Source organism: Peromyscus eremicus, unplaced genomic scaffold (assembly GCF_949786415.1).
Source record: "Peromyscus eremicus unplaced genomic scaffold, PerEre_H2_v1 PerEre#2#chr23_unloc_1, whole genome shotgun sequence".
Classification (NCBI taxonomy): domain Eukaryota; kingdom Metazoa; phylum Chordata; class Mammalia; order Rodentia; family Cricetidae; genus Peromyscus; species Peromyscus eremicus.
In genome coordinates, this window is record NW_026734287.1 from 1,148,267 (window position 1) to 1,162,944 (window position 14,678).

Consider the following 14,678-nt stretch of genomic DNA (forward strand, 5'->3'; position numbering starts at 1 on the left):
GAAAGCAACTCTTATAAAGGAAAACATTTAATTGGAAGTGGCTTACACTTCAGAGATTAGTCCATTAACATCATAGTGGGACATGGTGGCATGCAGGCAGACATGGTGCTGGAGAAGGAGCTGAGAATTCTACATCTTGATCCACTGGCAACAGAAAGTGAACTGGGTCCCACACTGGACATAGCTTGAGCATATGAGACTTCGAAACCCACTCCCAAAGTGACACATTTCCTCCAACAAGGTCATACCTACTACAACAAGGTCACACCTCCTAATAGTGACACTCCCTACAGGTCAAGCATTCAAACACATGAGTCCATGGGGACCATACCTATTCAAACTACCACAGTGGCCCAATTATATCCTCTCTTTCAGCATGCTTTGCCTAGTTTAAACAATAAAAACAATAATTGTAAAAGACCCTTGTTTCATTACCATACTTTTTTTTGAGTTCCACTGGCCTTTATGTGTCTTCTTTACCTTATTTAATCTCTGTCTGTCTCTCTGTCTCTATCAGTGAATTCCTATCTATTCTATCCCCGCCATATGTGTGTGTGTGTGTGTATGTGTCTGCATGTGCTTGTGTGTGTGTGTGTGTGTGTGTGTGTGTGTGTGTGTGTGTATCTAGAACAGAGCTCAACCTTGGTTGTTACTCTTCTGGAGTCATCCACCCTCTCTGAGCCTCCTTAACCTGAAACTGCCCATTCAGCCAAGCTGGCTAGACTGGGAGACACAGGCATCAGCTTGTCTCCACTTCTACAACACTGGGATTATGAGTTCATGCCACCATGTGAGGCTTTTTATACAAATTTCTGGGTACAGAATTCAGCTCATGCTTGCACAACAAGCACTTTACCAACTGAGCTGCTGCCCTGTATGAACTCCTCTAAAGAGACATTTTAGTATTGCCCCCCACTTCAAACAGCTTACTGGACCATAATTTGTGGTATGGCCTGCTGGGAAAAATATTGTAACAGTGAGCTTCGAGCTTAAAACTTCTCTCATGTCCTCCTCAAAGAGCATCAGAAATCTAGAACCTAAAAGTCTTAGTGTTTTGCCCTGATCAATGTAAGGAGTATATTTACCCAGCACTGTATCCAGGGCAATGGTAATTGCAATCTCTAGGCAAGAATATCCCTCCTCAACACTCTCTTCAGAGCCTTAGCAACATCCTTATTCCTGAGAGTATAAATAAGAGGATTCAGGGTGGGAGTAATGATGCTATAGAAAACAGAACCAACTTTGTCTTGCAATGGAGTACGCTGGGACCTGGGTCTCATATAGGAGAACATGCAGGCTCCATACCAAAGAGAAACCACAAGGAGATGAGAGCTGCATGTGGCAAAGGCGTTTCTCTTACTCCCAGCTGAATGCATCTGAATGACACTGTGGAGAATAAATCCGTAGGATGTAGAGACAAGGATGATGGGGAGGAGAAGAAGTATAACGCTGCAGATATAGACTGTGGTCTCATAAAGAGTGACATCACCACACACCAACTTCACAACAGCAGGATACTCACAGTAGAAGTGGTGGATGATTCTCGAACCACAAAAAGGGAAGCTCATCAAGATGGATGTGTGGATTAGGGAGTTCACAGATGCACTCAGCCATGACACGACAGCCATCATCACACCCACTCTTCTGCTCATGAGCACAGTGTACCTCAAGGGGTGGCAGATGGCAACATAGCGGTCATAGGACATGAGGGCCAGCAGGAGACACTCTGCACCACCCAGAGACAGGTACAGGAAGTGCTGGGTAGCACAGCCCACAAACGAGATGGACTTCTTGCCAGACAGGTAGTTGCTAGCCATCTTGGGAATGGTTGTAGAGACGTGCATCAGATCCATGAGGGACAGCTGGCTGAGCAGGAAGTACATTGGTGTGTGAAGACGGGGATCGGCGCAGATGAGGAGGATGGTGAGGCTGTTGCCACTCACTGCTGTAAGGAAGACCAGCATGATGAGGAGGAAAAGACAAAAGTGGTTGAAGGAGTCATCAAAGAGCCCTTGAAGGATGAAGTCTTCCAGAGAGGACTGGTTCCACCTCCACATGCTCCCTTCCTCAGCCCCTGAGGGAACAGGGAGAAGATGGAAGTGTCATGCAAGAAACGCAACTTCAGAAGTAAGTTAGGAAAAGAATTTTACATTTATTTTAAATTTTCATCAGATATATTTGTTGTATATGCATGATGTTGTTACACGTGAACATTTTCTCTTTATTATTTTATGAGTATGGATGTTTCTCCTGCTTATATGTCCGTGCACTTCATGCATGCAGTGGCTGTGGAGGCCAGAAGAGGGCGCTGGATCTCCTGGAACTGGAGTTACAGAGGATCCATATGCCACAATGTGGGTGTTGCGAACTGAAACCAGGTCCTCTGGAAGAGCAGCCAGTGCTCTTAACTGAGGAATCATCTTTCCAGCCTTCAAATATGAACATTTTCATACAAGTTTATATCTGTTTCTAATTATTTCACATCTCTAATTATTCAAATAATTGAATCTTGCAAAACATGACCACTCTAAAATCCTGGAACTTATAAACTATAAACATTTTGTCTTCTCATTATGAAATACAGATATGTCTGTCTATATAGGTGTGTATGTATATGTATTTACACTGTGTATTGTTTGTTTGCTTTTCTTCTTTATTGTTTACAGTTTCACACATGTACATAATGAATTTTAGTCATTTTCACCCCCTCATTTCCATACTTTACTCTTCTCCATCTCCTACTGGAAGCCCCTTTTCTCAAGGAATATATTACACACACACACACACACACACACACACACACACACACACACACACACACATCCTGCTTTCATTTCTTCTCTTTGTATGTGACCCACATACCAAGATACTAGCCCAAGCAGGAGTTTATTTAGTGGAGTGAGGGCAGCTTATCTGTGGCTACACAGTCTTTTACTGAAGAAAATGACACTGTTAATGGTCAGTAGTCTCTCTGGTGAGGCCTCAGGGGCCAGTCCCCATCTATGATGAAATGTTGATGGGCCCAATCTTATGCAGTTCTTGTGAGTTCCTTATTACTTCTTTTATCATACACTCAAACTCCAGAATTCTAAGCAGAATGATAATCTCACACATACATCTGAGTATACTGGATCATATTGTGAAATATTGACCTTACCTGATATGGAAGCTAGGTATGCGATTTACATGCAGCTGTTAAACTAGTATGTGCAATGAGGCAGCCTGGGGAGAAGTTTTTGGCCAGGGCATCATGAGGATCTGAGCTCAATCCCCAGCATCTACATAAGAAAAAGCTCAATGTAGTAACACTGCCTGGAGAGACAGACACAGAGACCGGCAGATCCTTAGAACTGGCTGGACAACTATACTAGCCTAGTCAATAAGCCTTAGGTACCAGTGAGAGTTTTGTCTCAAAAAACAAGATACATTGTTCCCGAAGAATGAAACCCAAGGTTAATCTCTGACTTCCACACTCAAGCACACACACACACACACACACACACACACACATATACTCTTGCAATCTCATGTATGTACACACATGCACACGCACACACACAAACCATAGGATGGACAATCAGGAAAGGAAATCGGTCAAAGGAATATCAGTTAAAAGACAGGTTAGAACCCACAAACATGCTCTGTAATCACACGAAAGCCAATGTCAGCTCTTACTGCCTCTGAAATCTGTGGTGAGGGCATGTTGTAGGATTTGGGGAAATTCTTTTTTCTTATTAAGAAATTTTTTTATTCATTTTACATACCAATCACAGATCCCCTTCTTCCCTCCTCCTGCCCCTCCAGCCTCCCTTTGGGGAAATTCTTAATGGATCTTAAGGCACACAACCATCTCAGAAGTCCAAATATCTAAAAGAGGACTCTGAAGAACATAGAACATTCTAGAACCAGGTGTTGTTCCACACAAATTAAGTAAGCCAACCTATCAGCAACACATGAGTAAACTAAAAAGGGCTTTCTTCCTTCCTGCTCTTGCATGTTCCAGAAATGTCCTCTGTGACCCATCTTTAGCCGGAAACACACTAAAATGACAATTTGGGATATGTAACTCATCCAGCCAAGTTGACATCATAGAAACACCAGAGTTCATCCAGTTGTCAATGTGGAACATACACACATCTTCCATAATGCTGAATCTCCCAATGAATGTAATATCACACAACCAAGAAACCCTGTCTCAAAAAAAAAAAAAAATCACACAGCCAAAGTCATGCTGACCCTTTGCCCAGAGGACTACACAACATTCGTTATTTCTGTGTTGGATGTGGTAAATTCTTCTAATTGAGTCAGATGCCCTGTTTATAACCTAATTTTTTATTTGGATTGATGTGCATGCATAATAATCACATGAGGGGTTGAGGGGATGGCTCAGTCAGTAAAAGGCTTACAGTTAGTCCAGTCCCCAGAACCCATGTCAAAAGCCAGGAAGAGTGCCGTGCACTGTAATCCCAGACCTAGGAAAGTGGAGACAGGGGCTTCCCTGGGCTCACTAGCTAGCCAGTCTAGCTAAAATCAGAGAGCCTCAGGTTCAGCGAGAGACCTTGTATCAAAATCATACAGTGGAAGACATCTGGCATTGATTTCTGGCCTGTACAAGCACTCTCACATGCTCACGCGAGTGCATGTGCGCGCGCACACCCGAACACACACACACACACACACACACACACACACACACACACACACAGAGGAATAGGCTTTTCTTTTCTTTTTTTTTTTCTAGAACTCACTCTGTAGACCAGGCTGTCCTCAAACTCACAGAGATCCACCTGCCTCTGCCTCCCAAGTGCTGGGATTAAAGGCGTGGGTCACCACTGCCCAGTGTGAACACACAGGATTATCCACAGAATGAATCATTGCTTTTTAAGAAGAGCTGAGATGTCCTATGGACATCAGGCCCCCTTTTTCTCAGGCATTCCTATCAATTCTCAATGAATCTATCAATGAAGTAACAAAGATAAATATTTCACATGAATTCGGCAAAATGGAATTCTTCTCATCAAGGCCAAGCTGACTGAAGCCAACAGTGATGGCCAAGTCTGACAGCAACCAAGATCGCCATCAAGTCTCCAGTATGGCACCATTCCCTAGGTAAACACATGGCTAAGTGGTAGCAGATTGGTTACTCAAAGGGACAGCACTTCGTTCTTACCACAGTAGATGCTTTCTTTGGACTAGCTTTCCATGTCTGCTCCTCTGCTGCCAAAGCGATCATCTATAGACACGTGATTATTCATGGCTTTGGTACTCCCTGCAGCATTACTCCTGACAAAAGAGCTCATTTCACAAAAGACCAGGTGTCGAAATCAGCTGATGCTCATGGAATTTATCAGTCTTGGGAGATAGGAGGTACATGTAAGATGTGCTGATGTAGATACACACTTCTGAGCATAGAGGCCAACAATCAACCTCAATGATCTTTGGGAGCCATACACCTTGTGTTTTGAGACAGGGTCTCTTACTGGGGCCCGAGGCTAGCCAATTAGGCTAAGCTAGAATTTTGCCTGTTTCCAACTCCTAGTGATGAATTGCAAGCACATGCCACCATGGTGTCAGGATGTGATGTGGGACCAAACTCGGGCCCTCAGTCTTGTGCAGAAAGCTCTTTATTAACTGAGCCATCACCCCAGCCCTTCATTACTCTTACTTACTATAGGACCTTCTGCATCCTGGTACAACTAACCTAGTAGGCTGGTGATGCCTGTGAAGACTCAACTGTCACGACTGCTAATGCAATGCCTTGTCTTGCAGGCACTGTCATCTGGGATGAGGTAATACTCTAAGCCAACAGTCGATTCATACTTCTGTTTCTCCTACAGCCCAGAATCTCAGAACAGGACTCCAAGGACTTAATGGATACAAATAGGAATGAGTCCTCTCATTATAAAATCTCTAACTAGGAGCCAGAGATATGACTCAGTTGGTAAAGGCACCTGCTGCCAAGCCTAATGACATAAGTTCAGTGCCTATGACCCACATGATAAAAGAGAAGACTACTAACTTGAAAGAGTTGTCTTCTGACCTCCATATGCTCATGGTGGCATAGGAGTAAACACACACATGCACACACACACACATGCACACACACACACACCACCACCATCACCACCACACTCACCTACACACATGCACAAATAAATAAATAGATAGATAGATAGATAGATAGATAGATAGATAGATAAGTAAATAAATTGTAATTAAAAAAGCAACAGGACTAGAGAGATAACTCAGTGTTTACGAGCATTTGTTGCTCTTGCGGAGCACCTGGATTCAGTTCTTAGCACCCACATAGTGGCTCACAACCATCTACAACTTCAGTGCCAGGGGATCCAACGTCCTCTTCTGACTTTCTCAGGTACAAGGCACATGTGTAGTACACATACACACGTGCAGGTAAAACACTCATACAAATAAAATAAGAATAAATCTTTTTTGAAAAATTTAAGAGCTCAGACTGCTCTTGCAGAAGACCAAAGTTTGGTTCCCAGCACCCACACTGTGGCTCAGAATCACCTCTAACTAACAGCAGGGGATATGACACCTTCTTGTGGACTCGCCAGACCCTGGCACAGATATACATACATACATACATACATACATACATACATACATACATACATACACACACACACACACTTAAAAATAAAATCTTTTAGCCAGGAGTAGTGGTGGCTCAACCCTTTAATCCCAGTACTCAGGAGGCAGAGACAGGTGGATCTCTGTGAGTTCCAGGCTAACCTGGTCTACACAGTGAGTTCCAGGCTAGCAAGGGCTCCATAGTAAAAACGTGTCTCAAAAAATGTTTTTAATCTTCCTTAAAATCAGTTATCTTCCTGTCCCTGCACTTTAGAAGTCTTAGTTCCAATGAGGAGAACTTTTCTATAAGGGCACACAGTAGTGTTCCACTTAGTGAGACTTGACAGTCATCCTGCTTTATAGATGATTGCTCTAGGGGAGGTTTCTGTGGGAGAGATTGCTAGAGCAGTGGTTCTCAACCTTCCTAATGCTGCAACCCATTGATGCAGTTCCTCATGTGGTGACGCCTTCTCCCAACCATAACATTTTCATTGTCACTTCATAACTGTAATTTTACTACTGTTATGGATTATAATATAAATATCTGTGTTTTCCAATAATTTTAGGCGACCCCTGTGAAAGGGTCATTCAACCCTCAAAGGGGTCATGACCCTCAGGTTGAGAATCAGTGCTCTAGTGGCTTGGAATGGTTTCTACAGACTTAGCAAGAGAAATGAAGTTGCTGTGCAGTCAGAATGAGGAAGAACTTGTCTGAAATCTGGAGGTTTGTGACCTATGACACAAGTTAGTAGAAAACTGGGGACTGGGGACTGGGGAGGTTTCTCTGTGGTTAGAGCACTTAGGAGTATGATGACCAGAGTTCAGATCCTCAGAACCCATGTATATATCAGGTGGTGATAGCAGCCCACCTGCAATTTCAACCCTGAAAAGTGGAGACGGGAGATCCCCAGAGCAAGGTAACCAACAAGACTAGCCGTATTGCCAAGCTTTGGATTTGATTGAGATGCCTTGCCTCCGTGAGTAATGTGCAAGAGCAATTGAGAATGATTCCCAGCATCAGCCATGGGCCTCCACAAGCACATGCATCTACATACACGTGTGCACACCCACACACATATCCACACATGTGCAAACACATGAAAATGGAAAAAATAGGAAACTTAACCCCAGTTCACACAGAAATGTGAATGGCCCAGATACTTCAGAAATCTGGATTTGAATCACCTTATTAGACAAGAAAACATGATCAATTGTGGACAAAATGAATATGGAATGGGTAGAGGGACCACTCATACATGTACACACACACACACACACACACACACACACACACACACATGCATAAATAAAAACAAAAATAACTCTACAAAAAAAGGGGTGGCTGGAGAGATGGCTTGGCAGTTAAGAGCACTTGCTACTGTTTCAGAGGACCAGAACTCAGTTCCCACCACCTGTATACAGCAGGTCACAACCACAAGTAACTCCACCTCAAGGCAACCCAACACCCAATCTTCTGGCCTCCTCAGGCTCTTTAAAACATGCGAACACACACACATACACACACTCACACAAAAAAAAATTAAAAAATAAGTACCGTTCATAATCATGTGTATACCTGTAAGAATAAAAACTGTAATACTGTAAGCATGTCTTCATAATTCCCCTATGAATATTATATATTAATATTGTAAATTGTTTTATGGTTACTTCATTTTCATTGTCATCATTTTTTTTTGAGACAGGGTCTCACCATGTAGCTCTGGCTAGCCAGGAACTCACTACATAGACCAGGCTAGAGCTCATAGAGATCTACCTGCCTCTGCATCTGGAGATTAAAGGCATGTACTACCATACTCAGCTTGTCACCTTGTTATCAAACAGAAAGGATCTGAACAATAGTTAAGATAGTATCTTATATTAAAGAAACTGGATATAAAGGGGGAAATAAGATAAGAACAGAATTTCTGATCCCAAACTGCCTTCTAAATATTTATGCTTATGTCCTACTCCCCACCTTAATCAGAGAAGTTTTTTGCAATGAATAGCAGTGAATGAACACTCCTAGCTGCTCAGGGGACTGAGAATGGGTGCTCACACCTAAAAACGACATTTATTCCTCCCCTTCCAAGACTCAGGAAACATCGTGTAAGAAAGGACAGGGGTGGGGGTGAGAGCCAGAAGACAAGGGAAAGTGATGCAAATGTTCTCTTCTGAGCGTGGTACAACCATTGCAATCAAGATCCTGCAGCAGCTGAGTGTGATGGCACATCCCTGTAATCCCTCTCTTCCAAAGCAGAGGAAGGCAGAGTTCTATGAGTTCCAGGCCAGCCTGGTCTGTGTAGTGAGTTCCAGGAAAGCTGGGGCTCTATAGTGAGACCCTGTCTCAAACACACACACACACACACACACACACACACACACACACACACACACACACGAGAGAGAGAGAGAGAGAGAGAGAGAGAGAGAGAGAGAGAGAGAGAGAGAGAGAGAGAGAGAGGGAGGGAAGGAAGGAAGGAAGGAAGGAAGGAAGGAAGGAAGGAAGGAGAAGGAAGAGGAAGAGGAGGAGAAGAAGAAATGAAATCCACCTTCCCAACATTTACCCTGATTGGTCCAACACAGTCATGATATTGACACACAAGCTTTTGAATCAGTTCATACAGACAGTCCTCCATCTCTTCCTTCACCTATAAATCTCCATAGGAGAGGTGTTTCATCATCTGCCTCTTGTCTCTCCTCCTACCTTAGGAACCTTTCTGAATAATTTTCTATCCCTATTTGTAATCCACCTTCTCTCTTTCTTCTCTGGAAGCCTTCTTCGTATCCTGACCAAATGTCACCTTTGACTTAAAGCATAAGCTGACAGCTAGCTACTTCTGACAAAGCTTTCCAGGATGCTTCAAGCCCCAGCGTTATCTTACCTGGAATTTCTTCAGCGGGTCCTGGTGGACAGAAGAAGCACAGAAGAGAAGTGAAAAGGGAAGGCGTGTCCCCACAGGCATGCACATTGCCTATTGATCATGCCAAGTTCTTCAGACTTCCTTTTCCAACCCTGGAAAATTTCCATTTACTGTTGGAGTGGAATTTATTCCATCAGATTTCCATTTACTTTTGGAGTGGAATAGAAATGCTAATGCAACACAGCCATCAATGCACCAATTACCTGAGTCATAGCCTCACGGAAGCAACAGGACATGTGACTCCATGAGATTTTTCACAATCCCTGCTCAGAACATGCTCTCTCAGCCCACAACGATGCAAATTCTGTGTCTGACCTGTTTTCACCCCTACTAAGTCTTGGAAGCCTCCAGATGTTGCCTCTGGATTTAAATATACAACTCCACCACCTTTCCACCCCAATTTCTAAGTTTAGTCAATGGGACTTCTCATTAATACCTCTTTATTAAGATGCTAAACATAATATCAGCTTGATCATCAAAGTTTCCAAAGTCAAAAGAAAATCTGATCCCTAATTACTGCTGTCCCATGGATCTTGGTTAACCTTCTCCATTGTTTCAAATTAAATCTTATGTAACAAAAATCTATATATTTAGTTTACAAGTAGGGATCCCCTTCCTGGCTGACAACCGTTTCCTCAACAGTAATCAAGACGGACTTGGCCTGACATGAGCCAGTCACAAAGAAAGAGGAACACCATCTATGAGAAATGAAATGTTCCCATTCTGGAGGACCTATGATGTCAGCTAAGACGAGTAGGCATTGGGTAGATAACATTAAGGATTTTACCCAAATGACACATCTTGGATCTCTTTTGGGGAATATTACCCGAGATACTAATTAATCTGTGTCCCACATATAGAGACAAGCACCCCTAAAGATTTTACTTGGAGTTTGTATGTTGGAGTCTGGGGAATGAGATATTTTAGGGAAATTGGCTCTGATGATAACATGGGAATATTCTCTCCAAGGACCAATAAATTGTACAGGCAAACAACTCTAGAGTCTCTGACTTATTCTCCATTTTTAAATCCAGGCCTTTCTCATAACTTCATATTCAACCCTTTAAAAACAATCTGAGAAAGATCTAGTCCAGTGATTATCAACTCTCCTAATGCTATGACCCTTTAATACAGTTCCTCATGTTGTGGTAATCCTAATCATAAAATTATTTCATTGTCACTTCATAACTCTAATTTTGCTGCTGTTATGAATCATAACGTAAATATCTGATATGCCACCCCTGTGGGGGTGAAGACCCACAGGTTGAGGACCACTGATGTAGTCTCTCTTACACAGTAGACCATTTTGAGGAGTTTCCGAGGGGTTCTATCATAGAAAAGAAGTCACAAAATAGAGACAAGTCATTTCCACCCTCACTCTTGATTATACCCCAATTGCATAAGATATAAGAATAAAATATGTCAAGTGATTTTGTCTAAGAGTAAAACAAAAAAATGCCATATCCCTTCATCTTTTTATTTACTTTCATCTAGTCCCAATACATTGACTTCCTTCTCATAAAGATATACTGAAGAAGCCAACATGTGGGATCAGACTAAAGGAACTTTATAAACTATATAAACACAATAGAGTTTTATTCAGCCCGAAAAGTGAACAAACATATGTAATTTGCAGAAAAATGAGTGGACCTGGAGATCATGTTAAGTGAAATAAACTAGACTTAGAAGGAAAAATGTCACTGCTTCTTTTAATGAAGAATCTAGTTTTTAAATCTATGTAATATATATGTTAGATATATACATATATATACACATAACACATACAACATGAAAGCAGAAAGTGTTCTATTGTAGGGAGGGAGTAAGGACAACAGCATGGGAGGAGCAATAAGAGCTACTAATGGGGATAAATATGAGCGAGATGCAATGATATGCATATGTACAAATGTTATAATAAAACCCTTATTTTGTATGCTAACTAAAAATAAATTAAAAGAAAATATAAGTGGTCTTAGTGCTGGAGAGATGGTTCAGTAGTTAACAGCACTTACTTCTCTTGCAAAGGACCTGAGCTTGGTTCCCAGTACTAATGTCAGGTGTCTCACAGGGACCTGTAACTCCAGATTCAGGGTATCTAATGCCTCTGGTCTCCAAGGGCAGTCACATTCACATGAACATACCCCCCCATACACACACACACACACACACACACACACACACACACACACACACACACTCACACACAATTAAAATTAGTTTTTAAAGAAAGAAAGTGGGTTTTTGTTACTCTATCATAATCTGGATATTAAATGTCTGAGTCGCTCCATATTGTTGCTTGTTCTTTGAGTAGATTAAATGCACCATCATCTTCTTTACACCAGAATATAGTATCTCTCTAGTTAAGGCAGCTATTACAGCTGTATCATTCATTCATTTATTGGACCACCATTTAATGAGTACCTATTCCATTTCCAGCATTGTATCATTGGTTAGCATTTGTGGAATGTTTAACAAGCACATGATCCTTTCCCTAGTAGGCAATTAAATTGCCAAGGACTTGAGGGATTGCATTAATCACTTCTGTCCAGATGGAAATGATGTGAAGGAACACATATACTGTGTAATGGGAGGATTAACAACCATAGCAATCAGTGGGGCATAACTGACCTCAGTCGTCTTCTGGGAATGTGAGCATCATCAGCACCTTGTCTTTCCATCTTCCATCTTGTCTTGCATCTCATTGTCTCAGACATTCCCGTATGAAAGGTGAATGCGGTATCTAGTTCTATATTCATCCTCATCTCTAAGTTAAAAACTCACTCTAGGGGACCAAAGAGATGAAGGAGCAGCTAAGAGCACTGGCTGCTCTTCTAGGGAACCCAGGTTTGATTCCCAATACCACACATGGTGGCTCACAACTATCTGTAGCTCCAGTTCCAGGGAATCTGATGTACTCTTCTGGCCTCCACAGTGACTGTACACACATGATGCAGGCAAAACACCCAAGCTCACATAAAAACAAACATTTTTAGTTAATCACTTTAGAATGGGCTGGGGCACAGCTCTCATCTCATCTGGTAAAGTACTCATCTGGTGTTCTAGAACCCCTGGATTTGATCCCTAACCCTGAAATATAAAAATAAACATCCCAAGAAGATGTCTTCCACAGAGCCTCAGACTAACGGCCACTCTCTGAAGCCTTCACTGTCTACTTGCTGTGTTTGATTTGCTCATAAAGAAAATATGTCTTAGTTAGGATTACTATCGCTGTGATGAAACACCATGACCAAACACAACATGGAGAGGACAGGGTTTATTCATATTTCGATGTAACAGTTCATCATCAGAAGCAGTGAGGGCAGGAACTCACACAGTTCAGGAACCTGTAAGCAGGAGCTGACGCAGAGGCCATGGAGGAGTACTCTTACTGACTTGTTCCTCATGGCTTGCTCAGTCTGCTTTCTTATAGAACCCAGGACCACCAGCCCAGCGAAGGTACCATCCACCATGGGCTGGGCCTTCCTACATCAATCAGTAATTAAGAAAATAGCATAGAGGCTTGCCTACAGCCCAATCTTTAGGAGGCATTTTCTCAGGTGAGGCTCCCTCCTCTCTGATGACTCTAGCTTGTGTCAAGTTGACATAAAATGGCCAGTACAATGTCTTCAAAGAAGTGATGCTTAAGCCAGGCTTGGTGGCACATGCCTTCAACCCCCAGTACTGGGAAGGCTCTAGCAGAAGGGTTGTAAGTTGAAAACCGTTCTGATCTACTCATTCAGCCTTTGTGTCAAAACACCAAAAAAAGTGACACCGAAGCCAAGATCTTTATACTAAGGTAAGAGTTATCCAATTAAGAGGAGACTAAGGGGGCCTGGGAACTTGGTCGGTTGGTAGAGCACATTGTTAACGTTCATCAAATCTTGTGTTCACTTTCTAGCACCATATAAAACTGGCATGGTAGTGCATGCCTTCGACCCCAGCCCTCAAGAGGTAGAGACAGGAAGATCAGAAGTTGAAGAGGATTAGAAGTTCAAGGTCATCCTCAGCTATATACTGACTTTGAAATCAGTCTGGAGCTCCATGACTTTGTATCAGATAAAGGAAAAGACACGAACAGAGAACCTATCTCTTTTATTAATTTTTTTAGTTACTATATAATTTACTGTGTTTCATTATAAGATTTTCGTGTGTGTGTGTGTGTGTGTGTGTGTGTGTGTGTGTGTGTGTGTGTGATTATACTTCATGCCTCTCCCCCACTGCCCTCCTCTACGCTGCCCCTATCCTTGTCTGGATGGTCCTCTTCCTGTCTCCAAGAGATGCCCCCTTCTATTTTCATGTCAAATGCATCCCATTACTCTGAATTCCCCTCACCTTAGCATCTCTTCCTCCCCTCTCATGGTCCCCTTTCTATTTTCATGACATAGACACATACATACACATATAAACACATATATAATTTTAAATTTGTGTTCTGGTTGTGAGGAAAAATGTGTGGAATGTGTGTTTCTGAGTCTGAATCATTTTGCTTAACATATTGACTCAGTTGCATACATTTCTCTACTAGCACCATTATTTCATCTTCTGTACAGTTAAATAAAATTCCATTCTGCATAAGCATCATATTTATCAGTTCATCTGTTGATAGGCATATAGGATGGTATCACTTCCTAGCGATAGTACAGCCATAGACAAGTGCAAGCATCTCTTATGTATGTTGATTTCAAGTCTTCAGGCTCATGCCCAAAAGATATAACTGGGTCATATGTAGTTGTTTTCAGTTGTACGACAAACTCCAAATGACTTCCATGGTTGATGCACCAGTTTGCATTCCCACCAGAGGGAATAAGGGTCTCTCTTCCCCCAGAATTTCTTTTCATGATGATAGCCATTCTGACTCAAATGAGATGAAATCCTAGAGTGCTTCTAGTTTGTATGTCATGATGGCTAATGATGTCGAATGCTTTTTCAAATGTTTATTGGCTATTTGTAGTTCTTTCATTAACTGTTTGATTCATTAGCCCATTTGGAGATGGGAAAAATTAGGGGGTGTTTTATTTTTACAGTTCTTTCTATGCTCTGAATAATAATTATCTACCTACTGTATACTTGGCAAAGACTCTCCACTGCTGTAGGCTCTCTTCGCTTTGGTTGCTTCCTTTGCTCTGCAGGAGTTTCTCAGTCCTGAAGAATGCCATTTGTCAA

The 14,678-nt window shown here is 42.1% G+C and overlaps 1 protein-coding gene across 1 annotated transcript; it reads right to left on the minus strand.

Annotated features, from left to right (window-relative positions):
- Positions 1-1,121: 1,121 nt before the first annotated feature.
- Positions 1,122-2,057, minus strand: LOC131900871 (olfactory receptor 2AE1-like). The gene has a single exon (XM_059252197.1). The coding sequence runs from the start codon at positions 2,055-2,057 to the stop codon at positions 1,122-1,124; it is 936 nt and encodes a 311-aa protein (XP_059108180.1).
- Between the last annotated feature and the right edge of the window lie 12,621 nt (positions 2,058-14,678).

Bases quoted from the DNA above. Each gene is read 5' to 3' on its own strand.
- LOC131900871 (XM_059252197.1), bottom strand. From the start codon at position 2,057: ATGTGGAGGTGGAACCAGTCCTCTCTGGAAGACTTCATCCTTCAAGGG.